The sequence below is a fragment of the Erinaceus europaeus genome, chromosome 2 (assembly GCF_950295315.1).
Source record: "Erinaceus europaeus chromosome 2, mEriEur2.1, whole genome shotgun sequence".
NCBI classification, from domain to species: domain Eukaryota; kingdom Metazoa; phylum Chordata; class Mammalia; order Eulipotyphla; family Erinaceidae; genus Erinaceus; species Erinaceus europaeus.
Genome location: NC_080163.1, coordinates 133,147,536 through 133,166,542, shown reverse-complemented (window position 1 = coordinate 133,166,542; position 19,007 = coordinate 133,147,536). Strand labels below are relative to the sequence as shown.

The 19,007-nt window shown below is 45.1% G+C and overlaps 1 protein-coding gene across 6 annotated transcripts in view; it reads left to right on the top strand.

Annotated features, from left to right (window-relative positions):
- The window catches only part of ST3GAL2 (ST3 beta-galactoside alpha-2,3-sialyltransferase 2), an 88,561-nt gene that overhangs the window by 50,139 nt on the left and 19,415 nt on the right, over positions 1 to 19,007 (top strand). For 4 of the 6 annotated variants that reach the window (XR_009548263.1, XR_009548262.1, XM_016189803.2 and 1 more), the window contains exons 2-7: positions 3,218 to 3,310; positions 3,683 to 5,024; positions 8,055 to 8,248; positions 14,297 to 14,476; positions 18,362 to 18,407; positions 18,802 to 18,921. Coding sequence is in view for 4 of the 6 variants with exons in the window: in XM_016189803.2 (XP_016045289.1) it covers positions 4,686 to 5,024; positions 8,055 to 8,248; positions 14,297 to 14,476; positions 18,362 to 18,407; positions 18,802 to 18,921 (879 nt within the window). In the remaining 2 variants the exon portion in view is untranslated. The remainder of the gene's footprint in view (positions 1 to 3,217; positions 3,311 to 3,682; positions 5,025 to 8,054; positions 8,249 to 14,296; positions 14,477 to 18,361; positions 18,408 to 18,801; positions 18,922 to 19,007) is intronic. The other 2 variants (XM_060185201.1, XM_007526664.3) reach the window with 1 other exon arrangement.

The following is a 19,007-nucleotide window of genomic DNA, read 5'->3' as shown; positions in this document are numbered from 1 at the left end:
GACTGATCCTCTGAGCAGTAAGTAGTGTCCATTCCTATCTTTTTTAATCTTATCTATTTTAAAGTCTATCATGTCAGATATGAGAATAGCTGTTCCTGCCCTTTTTTGTGGGCCATTGGCTTGAATGATAGTTTTCCATCCTTTCACTTTAAGTCTGTGTTTGTCTTGTTGAGTTAGGTGAGTTTCCTGTAGACAACATATTGTTGGGTTGTGTTTTCTGATCCATCTTCCTACTCTGTGTCTTTTAATAGGTGAATTCAGTCCATTGACATTTATTGATATCAAAGATTGAAGATATTTTAACGCCATTCTTGTAGAGTTTTAGAGTGTTTTGATATATGTTCTATTTGTGGTGGTCTGGTTGTTTATAGGAGACCTTTCAGAACTTCTTTCAAGGCAGGCTTGGTGATGGTTGCTTCCTTCAACTGTTGCTTGTCTGAGAAGGTTTTGATGCTTCCATCTAGTCTGAATGACAGTCTAGCAGGATATAGTATTCTTGGCTGAAAGCCTTTCTCATTGAGCACTCGATAGATATCTTGCCATTCTCTTCTGGCCTGTAGTGTTTGTATGGAGAAGTCTGCTGCTAATCTTATGGGTTTTCCTTTGTAGGTGACTCTTTGTTTTTCTCTTGCAGCCTTGAGGATCCTTTCTTTATCCTTATTCCTTTCCAATCTAAGTATGACATGTCTTGGTGTCTTTAGGTCTGGGTTAATTCTGTTTGGGACCCTCTGGGCTTCTTGAATCTTTATGTCTTTGGTGTTGTCTAGACTAGAGAAATTTTCAGCTATTATGGCCTGGAGAATGCTTTCTTCCTCTCCTTCTCTTTCTTCCTCTGGTAAGCCAATAATGCGTATATTGTTTCTTTTGAAGTCATCCCATAGGACTCTGTTGTTGTTTTCAGCATCTCTTAATCTCTTTTTGAGATCTCTTACTTCTTTTTTAGTTGTCTCTAATTCATCCTCAATCTTGCTAATTCTGTCTTCAGCCTCATTGATTCTATTCTCTCTGCCCTCTACTGCTTTCTGGAGTTCATCTATTTTGTTGCCCTGCTCTGATACTGTTTTAGCTTGTTCAGTTAGTTGCCTTCTTAGCTCAGCGATTTCAGCTTTCAGCTCTCTAATAACCATGAGATAATTAGAATTTTCTTCCATATTCTCATTTGTTGTTCCTGCAGTTCTGATTACAATTTTTTCAAATTCTTTACTCACTCCTGTTATTATTTCCTTAGCTAATGTTTGGATGTTGAACTCGTTGTTTTGTGCTTCACCCTCTGGAGGACTTTTAGCTGGACTCTTGTCCTGGTTCGAGTCTCCAATATTTTTTCTTGTTGTTTTAACCATTTTATATAAGTTAACAGTTTTTTCAATCCTTGAGTTGGAGTTCAGTGGTGTAAAAGCCTTTTTTTTTTTCCCCTGTAGGCTATGGGAGCCTGAGGGCTTTTAAACTATCAATAGGCTTCTTGGCTTAATCACTGACTCCTGACCAAGAGATAAAGCAGGGTGTGGCAGAGATACTCCAGTGGTTATGCAAAGAGACTTTCACAGCCCCTCAGCTATGCCACCGAGAGGCATAGGTCTTCTCCTGAGTTTCCCGGTCAGATCTCTGTACCCTGGTGTCCCTCCCTGTTGCTGCTCCAGACTCTGAGGGCAGTAGCAATGGAGACTCAGAGTTGCACTTGGTGAGTCTCTGGGGAGCCTCCTCCTCCCTTCAGCTGTCCCCTTGTTGTGGAGCAGACTGGAGGTGGTGTCTCCACTGACAAACTGTCGAACTAAGCAGCCACTTAATCTCTCCTTAGGCCCCTCTCTCCTCTCTGTCACCAGCCACACGTGTTTGTACTCAGGGGTGATTTACTGGGTTCCTGTGGTCATTCTAGTCCTGTCCTGTTTTGGTCCCGGTGGTCTCCTCTGGTATTCCTAGTTGATCCGGGAGAGGAGAGGAGAGGAGAGGAGAGAAAGCGATCTGCTGCTCGTAGCTCCGCCTCTGGAAGTCCTCCTTTGCATTTCTTGCTTACTCTCATGAATCTCTGTAACTGCCCTCTTATGACACTTTGCAGTGGTCTGTGCCTTTGTCTTTGCCACTAGACTGGAAGCTTGTGAAGACCGGACAAATGTGTTCTGTCTACTACTCCCTGGTCCAGTGCTGATCCTCTAAGTGACCCTCTGATATAGAATGTAGGAGCATGGGAGTCGGGCAGTAGCACAGCGGGTGAAGCGCATGTGGCGCAAAGCGGCAAGGACCAGCTTAAGGATTCTGGTTCAAGCCCCCGGCTCCCCACCTGCAGGGGAGTCACTTCACAAGCGGTGAAGCAGGTCTACAGGTGTCTGTCTTTCTCTCCCTCTCTCTGTCTTCCCCTCCTTTCTCCATTTCTCTGTCCTATCTAACAACGACAACGTCAATAATAATAACTACAACAATAAAACAACAAGGGCAACAAAATGAAATAAATAAATATTAAAAAATTTAAAAAGGAATGTAGGAGCTTTGCTAGCTGGGTGACCGAGGAAAAGTGGTCTGCTTCTCCAGAAGGGCTGATGCAGAGGTGTGTGTGCTCCCCCAAATTTTTATATTTATTAGAGTGTGCTAGGCTTAATGTGAATGATCAGGACCACTGTAAAGCATTATTTCCCCACCCAGAGTTATGTCCTTCTTACTAGGACTTGCTAATTCTCTTCCCTGATGGTTTTGTGGCTTGACCTGACCCCAGAAATTTGAGCTGCCACAAATGGAGGAGACAGCTGAGGTTCTTGAACACAGAACCAGAGAGGCCTGGAAGACCTGCTGCTGGAGCTTTCAAGAAGGGGTCCAGAGGCCAGGACAGAACTGGGGCTAGCTGGACTTGGAGAGTAGGTAAAGAAGGGCAGGCAGCCAGGATTAAGTGATCTTTACCCGTTCTCTCAGGTTTGTCTTTCGCCCTTGTCCTGGCTCCCTAGCACTTGGCAGGGGATCAGACACGAATCACCAACTACCCTGAAAATGGCCTACCAGTTTGTGCCCTTAGAATAACACAAGCTCTCAGGCTGTCAGCACTGCCAGGGGCCCTGGGATAACACTGCTATCAAGAGATGAAAGTACCTGCCCGTATTAAGAGTGGGATGCACTCTAGGGGAGCCCTGCACACCTGCATCCTAATAGTCTCTTGCCCTGACACCTCAGCTTTAAGGACTGTTAATGGTTTACCAAGATAACTCAGAAATGATTCATTTGTAATCCACACTAGAGAGAAAAGGGGGCAGATACCAGCACCGGAGTTCCCGACCCCTTTTCTTCCTGGAAGGAGAGAAGGGGTGGGCTTTTCACCAGTCCTCAGAAGGTAAAAGAACCCCTGGTGGGGAGCCATATCTACAGGACCCTAGAATCTTCTCTGGGCTGTGTTGTTTCACCTGAAATTAACCTTAAGTCGCTGGTTCTTGCAGTAACTTGCCTTATGACTCTAGGGAAATCACTTTCCGTCCTTGTTTACCTTCTGGCTAATAACTGAAGCTAATCTCATCCTCTGAGGCTAGAGTTAGAAGAGCAGTATTATCTGTTAGAAGGGGGATCCTTCCTTTTGTCCACCCTTTTGTTAAGTGAGTGTCTTCCCTCCTGCCAGCATTGTCTCTTTTGGGACTTGGGAGCAGGACAGGGGGAGAGCCTGTGTATGTCTGTGATTTATCTGTACATTGCTTTCGTTCTGTAATTTCAGGATCAGGCTGCGGCAGCCCGGCGCCTGACGAGTGAGGGGGAACCTGCCAGGGGATTACTGCCAGCACCAGCTAACGGCAGGGCTAGACCTCAGCGGAGTGGGGATGGGCAGAGCCGTGTTCCAGCGGGGGCCAGCAGCACCAGGAAGGAGACCCAGACCCTGGCAAGGAGCTCACCACATGCTTGGCTGACCTAGATGGTGATGGAAACAGCACTGTGCTGAGTGGCAGCAGAGGGACAGGAGCTGTGCAACCACGGCAACTGCAGGAGGGCCAGCACCTCAGATGGGAAAGCGGAAGAGCAGAACCTAACACAAGGAGGGGTTTGGTCTCTGTAGCAGAGTGTTTTATGCTTGAGCATGACAGGTTACTTCTTTCAGGGCTGAGAACTGCTTCCCTTCCTCTGGCGGAGATTGGACCTAGAAGATCAACTGAGGTGACAGCAACTCTTGCATGGAATCCAGATCTCTTGAAGTTCGTGTGCTGTCTGCTGTGATAGGCGCTCAAGGGCTTCCCTGCTGCTGGGGACGAGGGGCTGCCTCAGCATCTGCTCATGAGCCACAAGGACTCTGACTGCTCCAGACTGGACCATTTCAAGCTGCCAAAGAGTGGGGCTCCTAGAGCTGGCAGCCAGCAACCCCAAGGGACGAGGAGGCTGGGATGGACTGACATCCCCCTCTCCAGGGTAGCAAGGAAGGGAGAGCATCTGTGGCCCAGCTAGTGACCAAGAGAGACCCCAGGAAGCTGTAAGTGGGAACCTAGGAGGCCCAGGGATGGAGAGCCACTGCTGCCAACAGGTTTTCTCTTGACCTTGAAAGAGGGAGTGGTGTGAGCCCCTTGCCGCTGTCCCCTCAGCAGCAGCACAAGCCCTTATGCCCTTTGCACGTGGTGCCAGAGCAGGCAGGCAACACCGTGGCTGGTCCATCAGCTGGCCAGGAGAGGAGTGGCCACGGTGACACCCACCTGCCTGCCAGACTGGTGGTCAGCCCTCTGGCGCGTCACACCATGAAGTGCTCCCTGCGGGTGTGGTTCCTCTCTGTGGCCTTCCTCTTGGTGTTCATCATGTCGCTGCTCTTCACCTACTCCCATCACAGCATGGCTACGCTGCCCTACCTGGACTCGGGGGCCCTGGGCGGGACCCACCGGGTGAAGTTGGTCCCAGGCTATGCAGGCCTGCAGCGCCTCAACAAGGAGGGCCTCACCAGCAAGAGCTGTGCCTGCCACCGCTGCAAGGATGATGCAAGCGCCTCTGACTGGTTTGACAGCCACTTTGATGGCAACATTTCCCCTGTCTGGACCCGAGAGAACATGGATCTGCCAGCAGATGTGCAGAGGTGGTGGATGGTGAGAGAGACCCTCCTGTTTCTCCTTGACTACATCCCTAATACACCCTGTTCCCCCATTAAGGAGTCACTCTTAAGACTCCCACTTGGGGTCTTAACAAAGTGTGAGACTCATGTAACCAGAGTCATCTATCTGTTTAGGGTCACAGAGCCCAAGGGCAGAGTGAGCTTTTGGCTTGGGGACGGAGAACACTCTCATATGTCCTTGTACACATAGGGGCCAAGCACAGACCAGAAATGACTACAGGGGCAGACAACACAGACCAGAGAATTGGTTCAAGGGAGAGAGGATAGTGAGAATGAGGGTCTAGGCAGACCTGGCAGGCCTGCCCTTTGTGAAGGCGGCTGCCCCAGAGATACCATCATCATCTCCGAACCTTTCAGAGAACATAGACTTCTGAGTAATTTTGCTACATAGCCTAGTTTTGTTTTGTTTTTTAATATTTATTTATTTGTTTTTGATAGAGATATAAATTGAGAGGGGTGGAAGAGATAGTGAGAGAAAGCTTACCCCCTGTGTGGGGGGTGACCTAGGTCCTTGCTCATGGTAACATACACACTCTAGATGTGCCACCACCCAGCTCCTAATGGGTTTGTTTGTTTGTTTGTTTTTTCATTTTTAAATATGTATTTATCAGTAGTAGAGAAGGGAAAAGAGGAAGGAACAGGAACATCACTCTGACATATTCAATGCTGAGAACTGAACTCCGGACCCTCATGCTTGAGAGCCCATCACTTTATCCACTGCACCGTCTCCCAAACCACTCTTATTATTTTTTTTTTTTAATTTTGTGCCTGGGAGTGAATCCTGGACCTTATAGATCAGCCTCCTGAGGCCAGGTTTTTTTTTTTTTTTTTTCGTTCTTTATTTTGTGGAGTTGAAGAGAGTGAGGAGAGACAGAGAGGGAGAGGGAGAGACATCATAGCACCACTCCATCTTACTGGTTCTTATGGGTGGTGCTGTGACTTGAACCCAGGCCTCTCCCCCCTCCTTGTACATTCTCTACCTTGTGAGCTATCTCTGGGTCCCTAGATACCCTAATTTATAAAATTAGTAACTTTAACAACAACACTAATAACTACAACAATAAAAAAACAAGGGTAACAAAAGGGAAAATAAATAAATATTTAAAAAATAAAGTATGCTTTAAAATTTTTAAAATAAAATTAGTAATTTTAAACACCATGAGGTTCTTTACAAGTTACTAGAAAATACTTTTCTTCTGGGCAGAGACAAAACATTGTTAGCTGCCCTCAGGGACTAAGGGAGTGGGGTTAAGGGGCAGAGCTGAGGGGACAGATGTGCTCAGGCATCTGTTCTTCTGAGTCCCATCTCCTTTCTGCTGCTTTTAACTCCCTTCACCTTGCCCCTGTTATCTCTGGAATGTTAGTCCCAGGTTATGCTAAGACCATCCGTTTGCCACATGTGTCAAGGGATAGAGAAATGTCTGTACTTAACCCAGGCTGCCCACACTCCCCAAAGGGGAGACTTGGGAGGCAGCTTATGATCCCTGTTTCTCTAAACAGGCAAATAGAGAGGAACATAACTCTGTCCTCTTTTTCTTTTTCCTTTTCTCTCTCTCTCTCTCTCTCTCTCTTTTTATCATTGCTAGTTCTTCACCAATACAGGCTGACTTTTCAGACAGACAGAGGGAAAGAGGGGAAGACATCACAGCTCCCAAGCTTTCTTCTGTAGTACAGTGGGGGCTGGGCTCACACTTGTATGGCAGAGCAGGCACCCTCCCAGGTGAACTATCTTGCTGGGGCTCAACTCCCCCCACCCCTCCCTTTTTTCCCCTCACATTCAGGGGAGCTGAGAGAATGAGCTCCTGTGAACAGGCTTATCTTGCTTTCTGGCACAGACTGTCAGTCCCCAGAGGTGGGAAAATGTGGAGCAGAGTCCCAGGAGCCCCATGCCCTGTTCATGAAAAAGTTGTTATATGACCCATAAGTGGTGTGGTGGTTAAGAGTGCTAGCTAGCTTTACAAACATGAAGTCGCAAGTTCTATCCCAAGTATTACATGTATCAGAGGTATGCTCTAGTTCTCCCCCTTTTCACTACAAATTAAAATATAGATTAAAAAATAGAGAGAAAGAGAGAAACAAGCCAACCTCATTTGAACCTGATTGGGCCAATGCCAGTCCACTCACCATTTCATCTTCTCTCTCTCTCTCAGTTCTTTCTTTCTTCTTTTTTACTTCCTTTTTCTTTTTATATTTATATTCATTACAAATATTTAGGTATTAGGATATTACACATGAAATCCTTACGTTGAACTTATCTTGAAAAAAATGGAAAATTTGGTCCTTCTGGGACCACAGTACCACATAGCAACAACTGGTTGAAGTTGCCTCTTTTTGGTGGGACCTTACTTGCTGTAGGCCTTCAACTGCTGCTCCAGTGCTGTGTGTTACCTGTCTACCTCCTTAGGCATTAGAGTGCTGACTCATTTCATGGTCTCTCAGGGGTCACAGGCAGGGGGAGGTGCAGGGAACCAGTTTCATTCTAGTCATTCTGGCTTGAAAAGGATTTATAGGCCTTTGCCTTTCCCATAGGCCTCAAGAAATGGCTCCAGGTGTCCAGTGAATATTGTCGCAGATGCAGCTTCTTTAGCCACCAGCACTCAGTCCGAGTTCCAGGAGCGCCCCCTGTAGGCTTGTTGGGAACCATCCCCTCCCTGTACCTTAGCAGGGCTTCCATGATACTGACACCCAAAATGATCTCTTTATGTGTGTGACAGAGAACTACCAGAACTATTCACACATTCTCTAGAAATTTCTAGTGTCTTCAGCATAGAGAATGTGTGAATAGTGCTTTGACCCCTGAGCCCCCTCAAGGGCACTAGCTGCTGTTGAGAGAGGGGAGGTACCTCTTGAGAACTCCAGTTCGTAGACAGCCTGGTTCGAAGTCTTGGGGTTTGGAATGCCACAGGAGAGGGCAGGGAAGGAAAGGCATACTGGGTATGTATCCCTCTTTGCTCACACCTCCTTTTCTCTTTTCCCCTCCTTTCTTTCCCCCTCCCTTCCACAGATGTTGCAACCCCAGTTCAAATCACACAACACCAATGAGGTACTGGAGAAACTGTTCCAGATAGTTCCTGGCGAGAACCCCTACCGTTTCCGGGACCCTCACCAGTGCCGGCGCTGTGCTGTAGTGGGGAACTCTGGCAATCTGCGGGGCTCTGGCTATGGGCCAGATGTGGATGGACACAACTTCATCATGAGGTGACCACATGAGCAGCTGGAGGAGGGACCTAGGACAAACCTTCAGGGAGGAGAGGAGCCCCTTTAGCATGTAGGAGTTGCTAGGTGTTATGGGTGCTGTGGATCCTTCACATTCAGAATGTTCCATAACAACTGATCACCTTTATTTATCTATTTTTTTTAAGTTATTTTATTCATTTTTATCATCCCGGAGGCTTCACCACTCTGAGTTGACTTTTTCTTTTCTTTTTTTTTTAAATATCTATTTAATTTATGACAAAGGAAAGAGAGACTGACTCATGGGAAACACAGAGAGAAAAGATAGAGGCCAAGGCACCATTGTGGTACACATGGTGCTGGGGATTGAACCAGTACCGTCAGGTATGCTACCAGTTGAGCCATTTCTCTAGCTGGTTTTTTAAAAAATATTTTTATTTGAGGGATAATGGTTTACAGTATAGTTGTTGACAGGTGGGTAAAATATGTCAGCTCACCTTGATACATTCTCACTCCTAACTTGCATCTTTTTCTACCACGATGCACCAGGATCCCAAAATCCAGCCCCCTCCCTACTCTCCTGCCCCAGAGTCCTTTGCTTTGGTGCAATATAAAGACTTATTTTTTTTTAGATTTTTAAAATTAGATAGAGATAGAAAAATCAAAAGTAAAGGGGGAAAGAGGAGAAGTGGGGAGAGAGAAACACCTGTAGCACTGTCTCACTTCTTGTGAAGCTTCCCCCTCTGAAGATGGGGTTAGGGGCTTGAACCAGGTCCTTGCACATTGTAACATGTGCACTTAAGCAGGTGCATAACTGGCTGGCCCCAGAAAGGCTTATTTTTATTTATTTCATATTAGATGTAGAGTTTCACAATAAAAGAAAGAGGCCAGAGTATAACCCAGGTACATGCAGCACCAGGTCTTGAAAAGGTGGTCTCAGGCAAGAGAGTTCATCATTCTGCCAGTTGAACTTGTTTCCCAAGTGCTCAGGCCAACTTTCTTTTCTTTTTTTTTTTTTTAAGATTTGATTTATTTATGAGAAATATAGGAGGAGAGAGAAAGAACCAGACATCACTCTGGCACATGTGCTGCCGGAGATCGAACTCGAGACCTCATGGTTGAGAGTGCAAAGCTTTACCACTGTGCCACCTCCCAACCACTCAGGCCAACTTTCTGATAGCAAGAGACAGAGACAGAAAAACAGAGGGAGAGAGGAAAAGATACCACAGCAATGAAACTTCCCCATTGCAGTGGAGGCTGGGCTGAAACCTATGTCATGTGCATGGCAAAGCAGGCACCCTCCCATGTCAACTCTGGCCAGTCCAAATATTCACCTTTGTTAGTGGAGTGGCTGAGTCAAGATTCCCAGTCTCTACTGGAATCCCACTTTCAGTCTCCTGCTCCATATTCCTCTGAAAAGAGCTGAAACAGGGCTAGGATTTAGCTCACCTAGTAAACTTTATGCCTTACCGTACAGGCTCTAGATTTAAACCCTAGCACTACATGGGAGTCCTATGCATAGAACAGGAGGGGAATTTTAATGGATAGTGGAGCAGTGCTGTGATGCTTCTTCTCTGTCTCTCTGTCCTTTCCCTCTCTCTCTAATACATATATTATCCAGGAAGCCATACAGTGGTATCATACATTCATGAGGCCCTGAGTTCATTCGTGCCACATTTTAAAAATAGGAGCTGAAAACTGAAAATGCACTCTTGGCTGTTGTCTGATAAAAACTGCCACCAGAAGCACTCAGTACTCCTCCATAGTTGATCAAGGAGCCCCAAACCAGAACTCACATCATGGTTCCTTCCAGCAGACTCACAGAGGATGAACAGAGAGCTTTCAAGTGTCTGCCTTTGCCTTTCTCTTCCAGAATTTAGCTCTGTGGAGGCTCATCCATTGAGCTGACATCTGTGCCCAATTGTGAGGACAAAAGAGAGTTTGGGGAGACATAATATCCAGACAAGGACACAGAGCCAGGAACCTCAGGATGAACAGGGATTAGAGGGTAGACTTGTATTTTTGTTTTAATTCTTCAGACCAGAGCACTGATCAGCTCTGTCTTACAGTGGTCCTGGGGGTTGAACCTAGGACTTCTGTTACCCCCAGACATCAAGGTCTGTTATGTAAGTTACTGTGCTATCTCTGAGCCCTGTATTTTTTTTTCTTTTTCTATACTTTTTTTTTTTTTTGCCTCCAGTCACTGGGGCTTGGTACTGGCACTACGAATCCACGGCTCCTGGCGGTCATTTTTCTTTCTATTTTTATTGGATAGGACATAGAGAAATTGAGAAGGGAGAGGGAGACAAAAAAATAAAAAAGAGAGAAAGATACCTGCAGACCTGCTTCACTACTTGTGAAGCAATCTCGCTGCAGATGGGGAGCTGGGGCGTGAACCCAGGTCCTTGCACAGTTTCTTACACTTAGTACTATGTACACTTAACCAGGTGTGCCACCACCCAGCTCCCTCCTTTCCCATTTATTTAAAAAATATTATTTATTACAACAACAAAAAAAATAACAAGGGCAACAAAAGGAAATAAATAAATTTAAAATTTTTAAATTTATTTATTTATTTATTTATTTATTTTGGATAGAGAAAATTTGAGAAGGAAGGGGCATAAAAAGAGAGAGAGGGCAAGATACCCACAGCACTGAATCACTGCTTGTGAAGCTTCCTCTCTGCAAGTGGGGACCAGAAGCTTGAATCTGAATCCTTGTGCACTGTAATATATGTGCTCAACTGGTGTGCCACCACCCAGTCCCTCTTCCCCTGTGTATTTTTTTTAAAGAAAGCCTATATATTTTTTTAGCATGTTATTTATTTAAATGAGAGAGAGAGAAAGAGAAAACAGAGAGAAAGACCAGAGCACCGCTCAGCTCTGGTTTATGGTGGTGCTGAGGATTGAACCTGGGACCTCAGAGCACCAAGTATGAAAGTCTTTGCATAACCATTATGCTGTCTCCCCACCTGCTGTACTTTTGTTTTAAAGATTTATTTTTGTTTATCTATTCATGAGAGAGAGAATATAAACCAAAGCATTAGTCTGGCACATGTAGTTCCAGGAATTAAACTCAGGGCCCCATGCTTGAGAGTCCAGTGCCTTACCTACTGCTCCACCTCCTAGACTGCTAGAGGGTAAACTTGTGGCCCACATATGGACTTCTGGTTCTGCTTTGAAGCTGTTTTCTGATTTCCTCCCTAGATTGGGAGCAGGAAATAACCACTTACTACCCCTCCTTGATAGAGGAAGTTCCTTTAGAATAAAGATATTGAAAATGCCCAGTTTTCACTAAGCATCTCTTAGGATAAGCATTGCAGAAAGAACAGATTTCCCAAGAGGCAGAAGGAAGGGTTTTGTCTTAGAAACTGTAACGGTCTCCATAGCAACACTAAGGCAGCAATATATCTCTGAGGCTTTCACCATCCTGTGCAAAACCTTTCTCATGTTGAGAATGGAGAAGGACAGGAGTAAGAGAGGACACTAGGCACCATCCAGGAACCTAGAACCACTTGCAATTTTCCCCTTCCTCCAATTGCTAGCACTCAGAATGTGAGAGAAAGCAGCTGAGAGGCTGTGGCTGGAATTGGCAAATGAGGTGTCCACTGGCCCAATGAAGCCATAGGGTATTTCAAAAGCACAAGAAAATGCTTTTGATTGGGAGTCGGGCGGTAGCACAGCTGGTTAAGCGCAGATGGCGCAAAGCTCAAGGACTGGCATAAGGACCCTGGTTCAAGCCCCCGGCTCCCCACCTACATGGGGAGTCACTTCACAAGCAGTGAAGCAGCTCTGCAGGTGTCTATCTTTCTTTCCCCCTCTCTGTTTTCCCCTCCTCTCCATTTCTCTCTGTCCTATCCAACAATGACAACATCAGTAACAACAACAATAAAACAACAAGGGCAACAAAAGGGAATAAATAAATAAATATTTAAAAAAAGAAAGAAAGAAAATGTTTTTGATTGTCTGAAGCCCCTGGCTCCCCTGCCCTACTGCCTACATCTCATGAAGCTCCAGGATAAATGAAACAGCAGGCTGAAAGATCTGGCTGCCCTGACACCTGGACTGCACCTAAACAAGTCTGGCTACAGAAAATAACTCACAGATGTTCCCTCACAGGAACTGGGCTACGAGGGAGTAGACTCCAGAATCACATTGTGAAAATAGGAAGCCTAAGTTTCCAGGTTCTTGCATGACCTCCTGGACCATGGTCATTCCCTTTTCATTATTGTTTTTTAAAAAATAAACAAACTAGGGGTCGGGCGGTGGCGCAAAGGGTTAAACGCACTTGGCAAAGCGCAAGGACTGGCATAGTGATCGGGGTTCAAGCCCCGGGGCTCCCCACCTGCGGGGGAGTCGCTTCATGGGCGGTGAAGCAGGTCTGCAGGTGTCTATCTTTCTCTCCCCCTCACTGTCTTCCCCTCCTCTCTCCATTTCTCTGTCCTAACAACAGCGACATCAATAACAACAACAATAATAAATACAACAATAAAACATCAAGGGCAATAAAAAGGGGAAATGAATAAATAAATATTTTTTAAAAATTTTAAAAGCTGTACTACAGTTGTCTCCCTCTCAATTTATCTTTGTCATACCAAATTGAAAAGTAATATATACATGTATATATATGTATATATGTACATATACACACTTTTGAGTGTCCTAGTACATGTCTGCATACTTATATAATCATTTTGTTTAAAAATATAATTTTTAAAAATACAGATTTTATTTATTAATTAATGAGAAAGATAGAAAGAACCAGACATCACTCTGCTCATGTGCTACCAGGGATTGAACTCAGGACCTCATGCCTAAGAGTCCAATGCTTTAGCCACAGCACCACCTCCTGGACCACTTAAAAATATAATTTAAGCCTGGATTGAAGACCCCACCAATGTGTCCTGGAGCTCAGCTTCCCCAGAGACACACCTTACTAGGGAAAGAGAGAGGCAGACTGGGAGTATGGACCGACCAGTCAACGCCCATGTTCAGCTGGGAAGCAATTACAGAAGCCAGACCTTCTACCTTCTGCAACACTCAACGACCCTGGGTCCATGCTCCCAGAGGGCTAGAGAATGGGAAAGCTATCATGGGAGGGGGTGGGTTATGGGGATTGGGTGGTGGGAATTGTGTGGAGTTGTACCCCTCCTATCTTATGTTTTTGTTCATTAATCCTTTCTTAAATAAAAAATTCAAATATATATAATTTAAGTTTTTTTCCATTTATTTATTCCCTTTTGTTGCCTTTGTTGTTTTATTGTTGTAGTTATTATTGTTGTTGTTATTGATGTCGTCATTGTTGGAGAGGACAGAAAGAAATGGAAAGAGGGGAGAAGACGGGGAGAGAAAGGCAGACACCTGCAGACCTGCTTCACCGCCTATGAAGCGACTCCCCTGCAGGTGGGGAGCTGGGGGCTCGAACTGGGATCCTTAGGCCGGTCCTTGCACTTTGCACCACGTGCGCTTAACCCGCTGCGCTACCGCCCGACTCCCCTCTCTTCCTCTTTCTGTCTTCCCCTCCTCTCTCCATTTCTCTGTCCTATAGTGGTGGCAGGGATTTAACCTGGAATTTAGATCCTCAGGTATAAGTCTTTTTGCATAACTGTTATCTCCCCAGCCCTTATGTAACCATAGTATAGTATAGATTTCTAGAAATGTAATTGCTGGGTCAAAGTACACAACTCTTTTACATCACTGAGAACTAGCACCAAGTTAGCCTCTAAAAATCTTGCATCCGTTTCTTTTTTTTTAATGTTTATTTATTCATTTTCCCTTTTTGTTGCCCTTGTTGTTTTTATTGTTGTTATTGATGTCGTCGTTGTTGGATAGGACAGAGAGAAGTGGAGAGAGGAGGGGGAGACAGAGAGGGGGAGAGAAAGATAAGACACCTGCAGACCTGCAGACTTGTGAAGCGACTCCCCTACAGGTGGGGAGCCGGGGGCTTGAACCGGGATCCTTACGCCGGTCCTTGTGCTTTGCGCCACCTGCGCTTAACTGCTGCGCTACCGCCCGACTCCCTCTTGCATCCGTTTCTAAAGCATCTTCTCATATTATCTTTCACTCCCTACAGGATGAATCAGGCACCAACTGTGGGCTTTGAGCAGGATGTTGGCAGCCGAACAACCCACCATTTCATGTACCCCGAGAGTGCAAAGAACCTGCCTGCCAACGTCAGCTTCGTGCTAGTGCCCTTCAAGGCCCTGGACCTCCTGTGGATCGCAAGTGCCCTTTCCACAGGGCAGATCCGATTGTGAGTGGAGTATGGGTGGTGGCACCATCTTGCAAGGAGTCTTCCTGGGGAATGGATCTCAGAATTAATTTTTTAAAAAGATTTTATTTATTTATCAATGAGAAAGATAGGAGGAGAGAGAGAAAGAACCAGACATCACTCTGGTACACTTGTTGCTGGGGATTGAACTCAGGACCTCATGCTTTAGAGTCCAATTCTTTATCCACTGCACCACTTCCAAGACATCAGAATTAATTTTTTTTTTTAGCTGAATGTTTTGTCCAAGAGGAGCTGGTAAGAATGAGATGATAGAAGGGAGTGCCCCCAAGTGGTGGGACAGCAGAGACCACAGTATGATCTCTTATCAGTGCATGGTGACAGCTGCCATCTGGTTGGGAAAAAGTGAGGAAAAGACAGTGATTTTGTTTCTCTTCTAGAGGTGCCAACTGACTAGAAGTTTGCCTTCTGAGAACTTTTTCTGAGGGAAGCAATTACCCAGTTACAACTGGGAATTGTGAGACCTTAATTCTAATTTATTAAAAATTCATCCTAATAAATTCCAGCTTATTAGATGTGATTCACATGACATACAATTCACACATTGAAAGTGTTTAATTCAATAACTTTTAGTATATTCACTAATTTGTATAAACATTACCATAGTTACTTTTAGATGAAGTTCTTATATCTAAAGCTCCATAAGGTACCCCTAGCTGGGGATGTAGTTCAGTGGTACAGCATATGTTTCAAATATATGAAGCCCTAGATTTACTGTTTAATGCTAAAAATAAATAAATTCCTGTATGCATTAACCATCACCCTTACTCTTTCCAATCCTGGGCACCACTGTAAATCAAAGCAGTGCTCTGGGAAAGAAAGAAGGAAGGAAAGAGATAGAGGAGAGAGATAGATAAAAGGAGAAATAAGGGAGCCAGGAAGTAGTGTAGTGGTTTAAGCGCACGTGGCCCAAAACACACCAACCGGCCATCAGGATCCCTGTTCAAGCTCTGGGCTTCCCACTTGCAGGAGGTCTGTTCATATGCCGTGAAGCAGGTCTGCAGGTATCTATCTTTCTCTCCCCCTCTCTGTCTTCCCCTCTTCTCTCCATTTCTCTCTGTCTTATCTAACAACAACAACAACAATAAACAACAAGGGCAACAAAAGGAGAAAATTTAAAAAATAAAGGTAGAAATAATTACATAAGTATTATATAAATTTATATATATATATATATATATATATATATATATATATATATATATATATATATATATATCATTTGAGAAAGAGAAGACAGAGCACTATCAAGCCAGAAGTCTCAGACATGCAAGTCCTATGCTCTACCAGCTAAACTATTTCTCTGGCCAATTGACTTTATATTTGTAAGACTTAAGGGCTAAAGATTGTTAAGAAGGGGGCCGAGGAAATCCAGCGGTAGCGCAGCAGGATAAGCGCACATGGCACAAAGCACAAGGACCAATGTAAGGATCCCGGTTTGAGCCCCCGGCTCCCCACCTGCAGGGGAGTCACTTCACAGACGGTGAAGCAGATCTGCAGGTGTCTATCTTTCTCTCCCCCTCTCTGTCTTCCCCATCTCTCTCCATTTCTCTCTGTCATATCCAACAATGACATCAGTAACTACAACAATAAAACAACATGGACAACAAAAGGGAATAAAATAAAAAAGAAAGAAAGGAAGAAAGAAAGAAAGAAAGAAAGAAAGAAAGAAAGAAAGAAAGAAAGAAAGAAAGAAGGGGGCTGGGAGGTGGTGCATCCAGTTAAGTTCACATAGTACTAAACGCAAGGATCCACTGTTCACCTGCAGGGGGATACTTCATAAGCGGTGAAGCAGGTCTGCAAGTGCCTGTCTTTCTCTCTCCCTCTCTATTTCCCCCTTGTCTCTCAATTTCTCTGTTTTATCCAATAAAATGGAAAAAAATTTCCACTAGAAACATTGGATTCATAGTGCAGACACTGAGCCCCAGTAATAATCCTGGAGTCAAAAAAAAAAAGTTGTTTTAAGAATTCAGCCCCTGCGGCTACAGACAGACTATGACCCACATAGTCAACGACTGCCACCTCTCCAGATTCAAAGGAGGTCTCGAAACTTTACATCAGGCTCAACCTGACGCTGTTGACTGGCTATGGAAGAAGGGCAAACGCTAGAAGAAGAAGAAGCGCTTTGGTCATGGGAGATAGCACAGTGGTTATGCATAAAGACTTGTGCTAAGGCTCCACAGCCAGAACTAAGCAGTGTTCTAATAAAAAATAATTAATTAAGGCCCCATAGATACTCAGGAATGGGATACAGGTTAAAATTACCATGACCAGGTGTGACAAGAAAAGCAAGAGGGCTAGTAGGAAGAGGTAAAACATGAGAGGCTTGAGAAGATCAATTAACTCAAGTCGAAGTTCACAGTAGAGTGTTACAGCAATAAAAGGTGGGGCAGGGGGGTCAGGCGGTAGCGCAGCGGGTTAAGCGCACCGTGCAAAGCACAAAGATCGATGTAAGGATCCTGGTTCGAGCCCCAGCTCCCCACCTGCAGTGGGTGGCTTCACAGGCGGTGAAGCAGGTCTGCAGGTGTCTTATCTTTCTCTCCTCCTCTCTGTCTTCCCCTCCTCTCTCCATTTTTCTCTGTCCTATCCAACAACATCAATAACAGGAATAATAATAACCACAACAACGATAAAACGACAAGGGCAACAAAAAAGTAGCCTCCAGGAGCAGTGGATTTGTGGTGCAGGCATCGAGCCCCAGTAATAAGCCTGGAGGCCAAAAAAGAGAAAGAAAAAAAAAAGGTGGGGCTGGATTATGGAGTGCCCTAAATGATTGTCTAGAGGTGTAGCTCAATGGAAGAGTATATACTTTGTACATTATGAGGCCCTGAATTTAATTCCCAACTCTTAAAATAAATAGGTAAATCAATCATCCTTACTTTATCCTGAAGAACACAAAGAACCATTGAAGGTTTCTGGGCAAAATACTGCAGTGATATGCTATGGGTGAGCATGCTGGGTGGGGGATAGGGGGATGTTGTGAGTTGTCATCACAATTTGAACAAGAAGAAATACACTGGGACCGGGTAGTAGTGCAGATGGTTGAATGCACATGTTACAATGTGAAAGGAGCCAGGTTCAAGCCCCCAGTCCCGACCTACAGGGGGAAAGCTTTGTAAGTGATGAAGCAGTGCTACAGGTGTCTCTCCCACTCCTTTCCCTATTTCTGGCTGTCTCTATCCAATAAATAAAGATAATAAAATTTTTTTTTGCCTCCAGGGTTATTGCTGGGCTCAGTGTCTGCATTAGGAACCCACTGCTCCTGGAGGCTGTTTTTTTCCCTTTTTTTTTTTTTGTTGCTTATCATTGATGTGGTTATTATTATTGTTATTATTGCTGTAGTTGGATAGGACAGAGAGAAATGGAGAGAGGAGGGGAAGACAGAGGGAGAGAGAAAGACGGACACCTGCAGACCTGCTTCACCGCCTGTGAAATGACTCCACTGCAGGTGGGGAGCCAGGGGCTCGAACTGGGATTCTTAAGCCAGTCTTTGCGCTATGTACCATGTGCGCTTAACCCGCTGCACTATCTCCCGGCCCCTAAAAAAATTTTTTTAAAGGAAGAAAGGCATTCATGAATCCTCTGGATCCATTTAAATATTCATTTGGTGCATGCAATGAATCAAGAACCTTTTGCATGTACTACTGGCAAGTGACATCCCTTTCTTAATTTTTTAGAGAGAGGGAGAGATACCAAAGCATTGTTCCAACAGCCATGTAACTCCGTTGGGTGCTGTCCATAGTGCTCTCATTTGATATCGGGGCTGAACCCTGCACCTCACATACTTTAAGTGCTCTCTACCCAATGAGCTATCTCCTAATCCTGGATGTTATTTTTCTTTGGTTGCAGCACCTATGCCCCAGTGAAATCCTTCCTTCGAGTAGACAAAGAAAAGGTAAGTTCCCCTTTTCATCCCCACATCAATGGAAGCAGTGGAGATAACTGAGCTTGTGGTTCACTCTCTCCCAGTGACCCCCTCTGCTGGTGTGCCTGACCTCCACAGAGGCCACAGAAATCAGGGAACACAGACAAAAAGGAGGAAAGGCATTCATGAATCCCCTGGGTACCTTGAAATGTTTGTTTGGTGCTTGCAATGAATCGAGAGACTTTTGCATGTACAACTGGCAAGTGACAGCCCTTTCTTAATTTTTTTAGAGAGGGAGAGATACTAAAGCATTACTCCAGTCCACTGGAAGGCCTGGAGGAATTGGCAGAAGCTGCTCTGAACTTAGCCCGTCTCCAGACCCCCAAATCTCTTCATGTGCTCATTCTGTTTTCTTCCCCCCCAGGTCCAGATCTACAACCCAGCCTTCTTCAAGTACATCCACGACAGGTGGACCGAGCATCATGGACGGTACCCTTCCACAGGGATGCTGGTGCTTTTCTTTGCCCTGCATGTGTGTGATGAGGTGAGTACTGGATTGGGGGGGTAAAATAATAGAACTCCTTGAACAAAAGAAATTCAGGATTTCTCAGGGCTTAGCGCTGGCTCTTG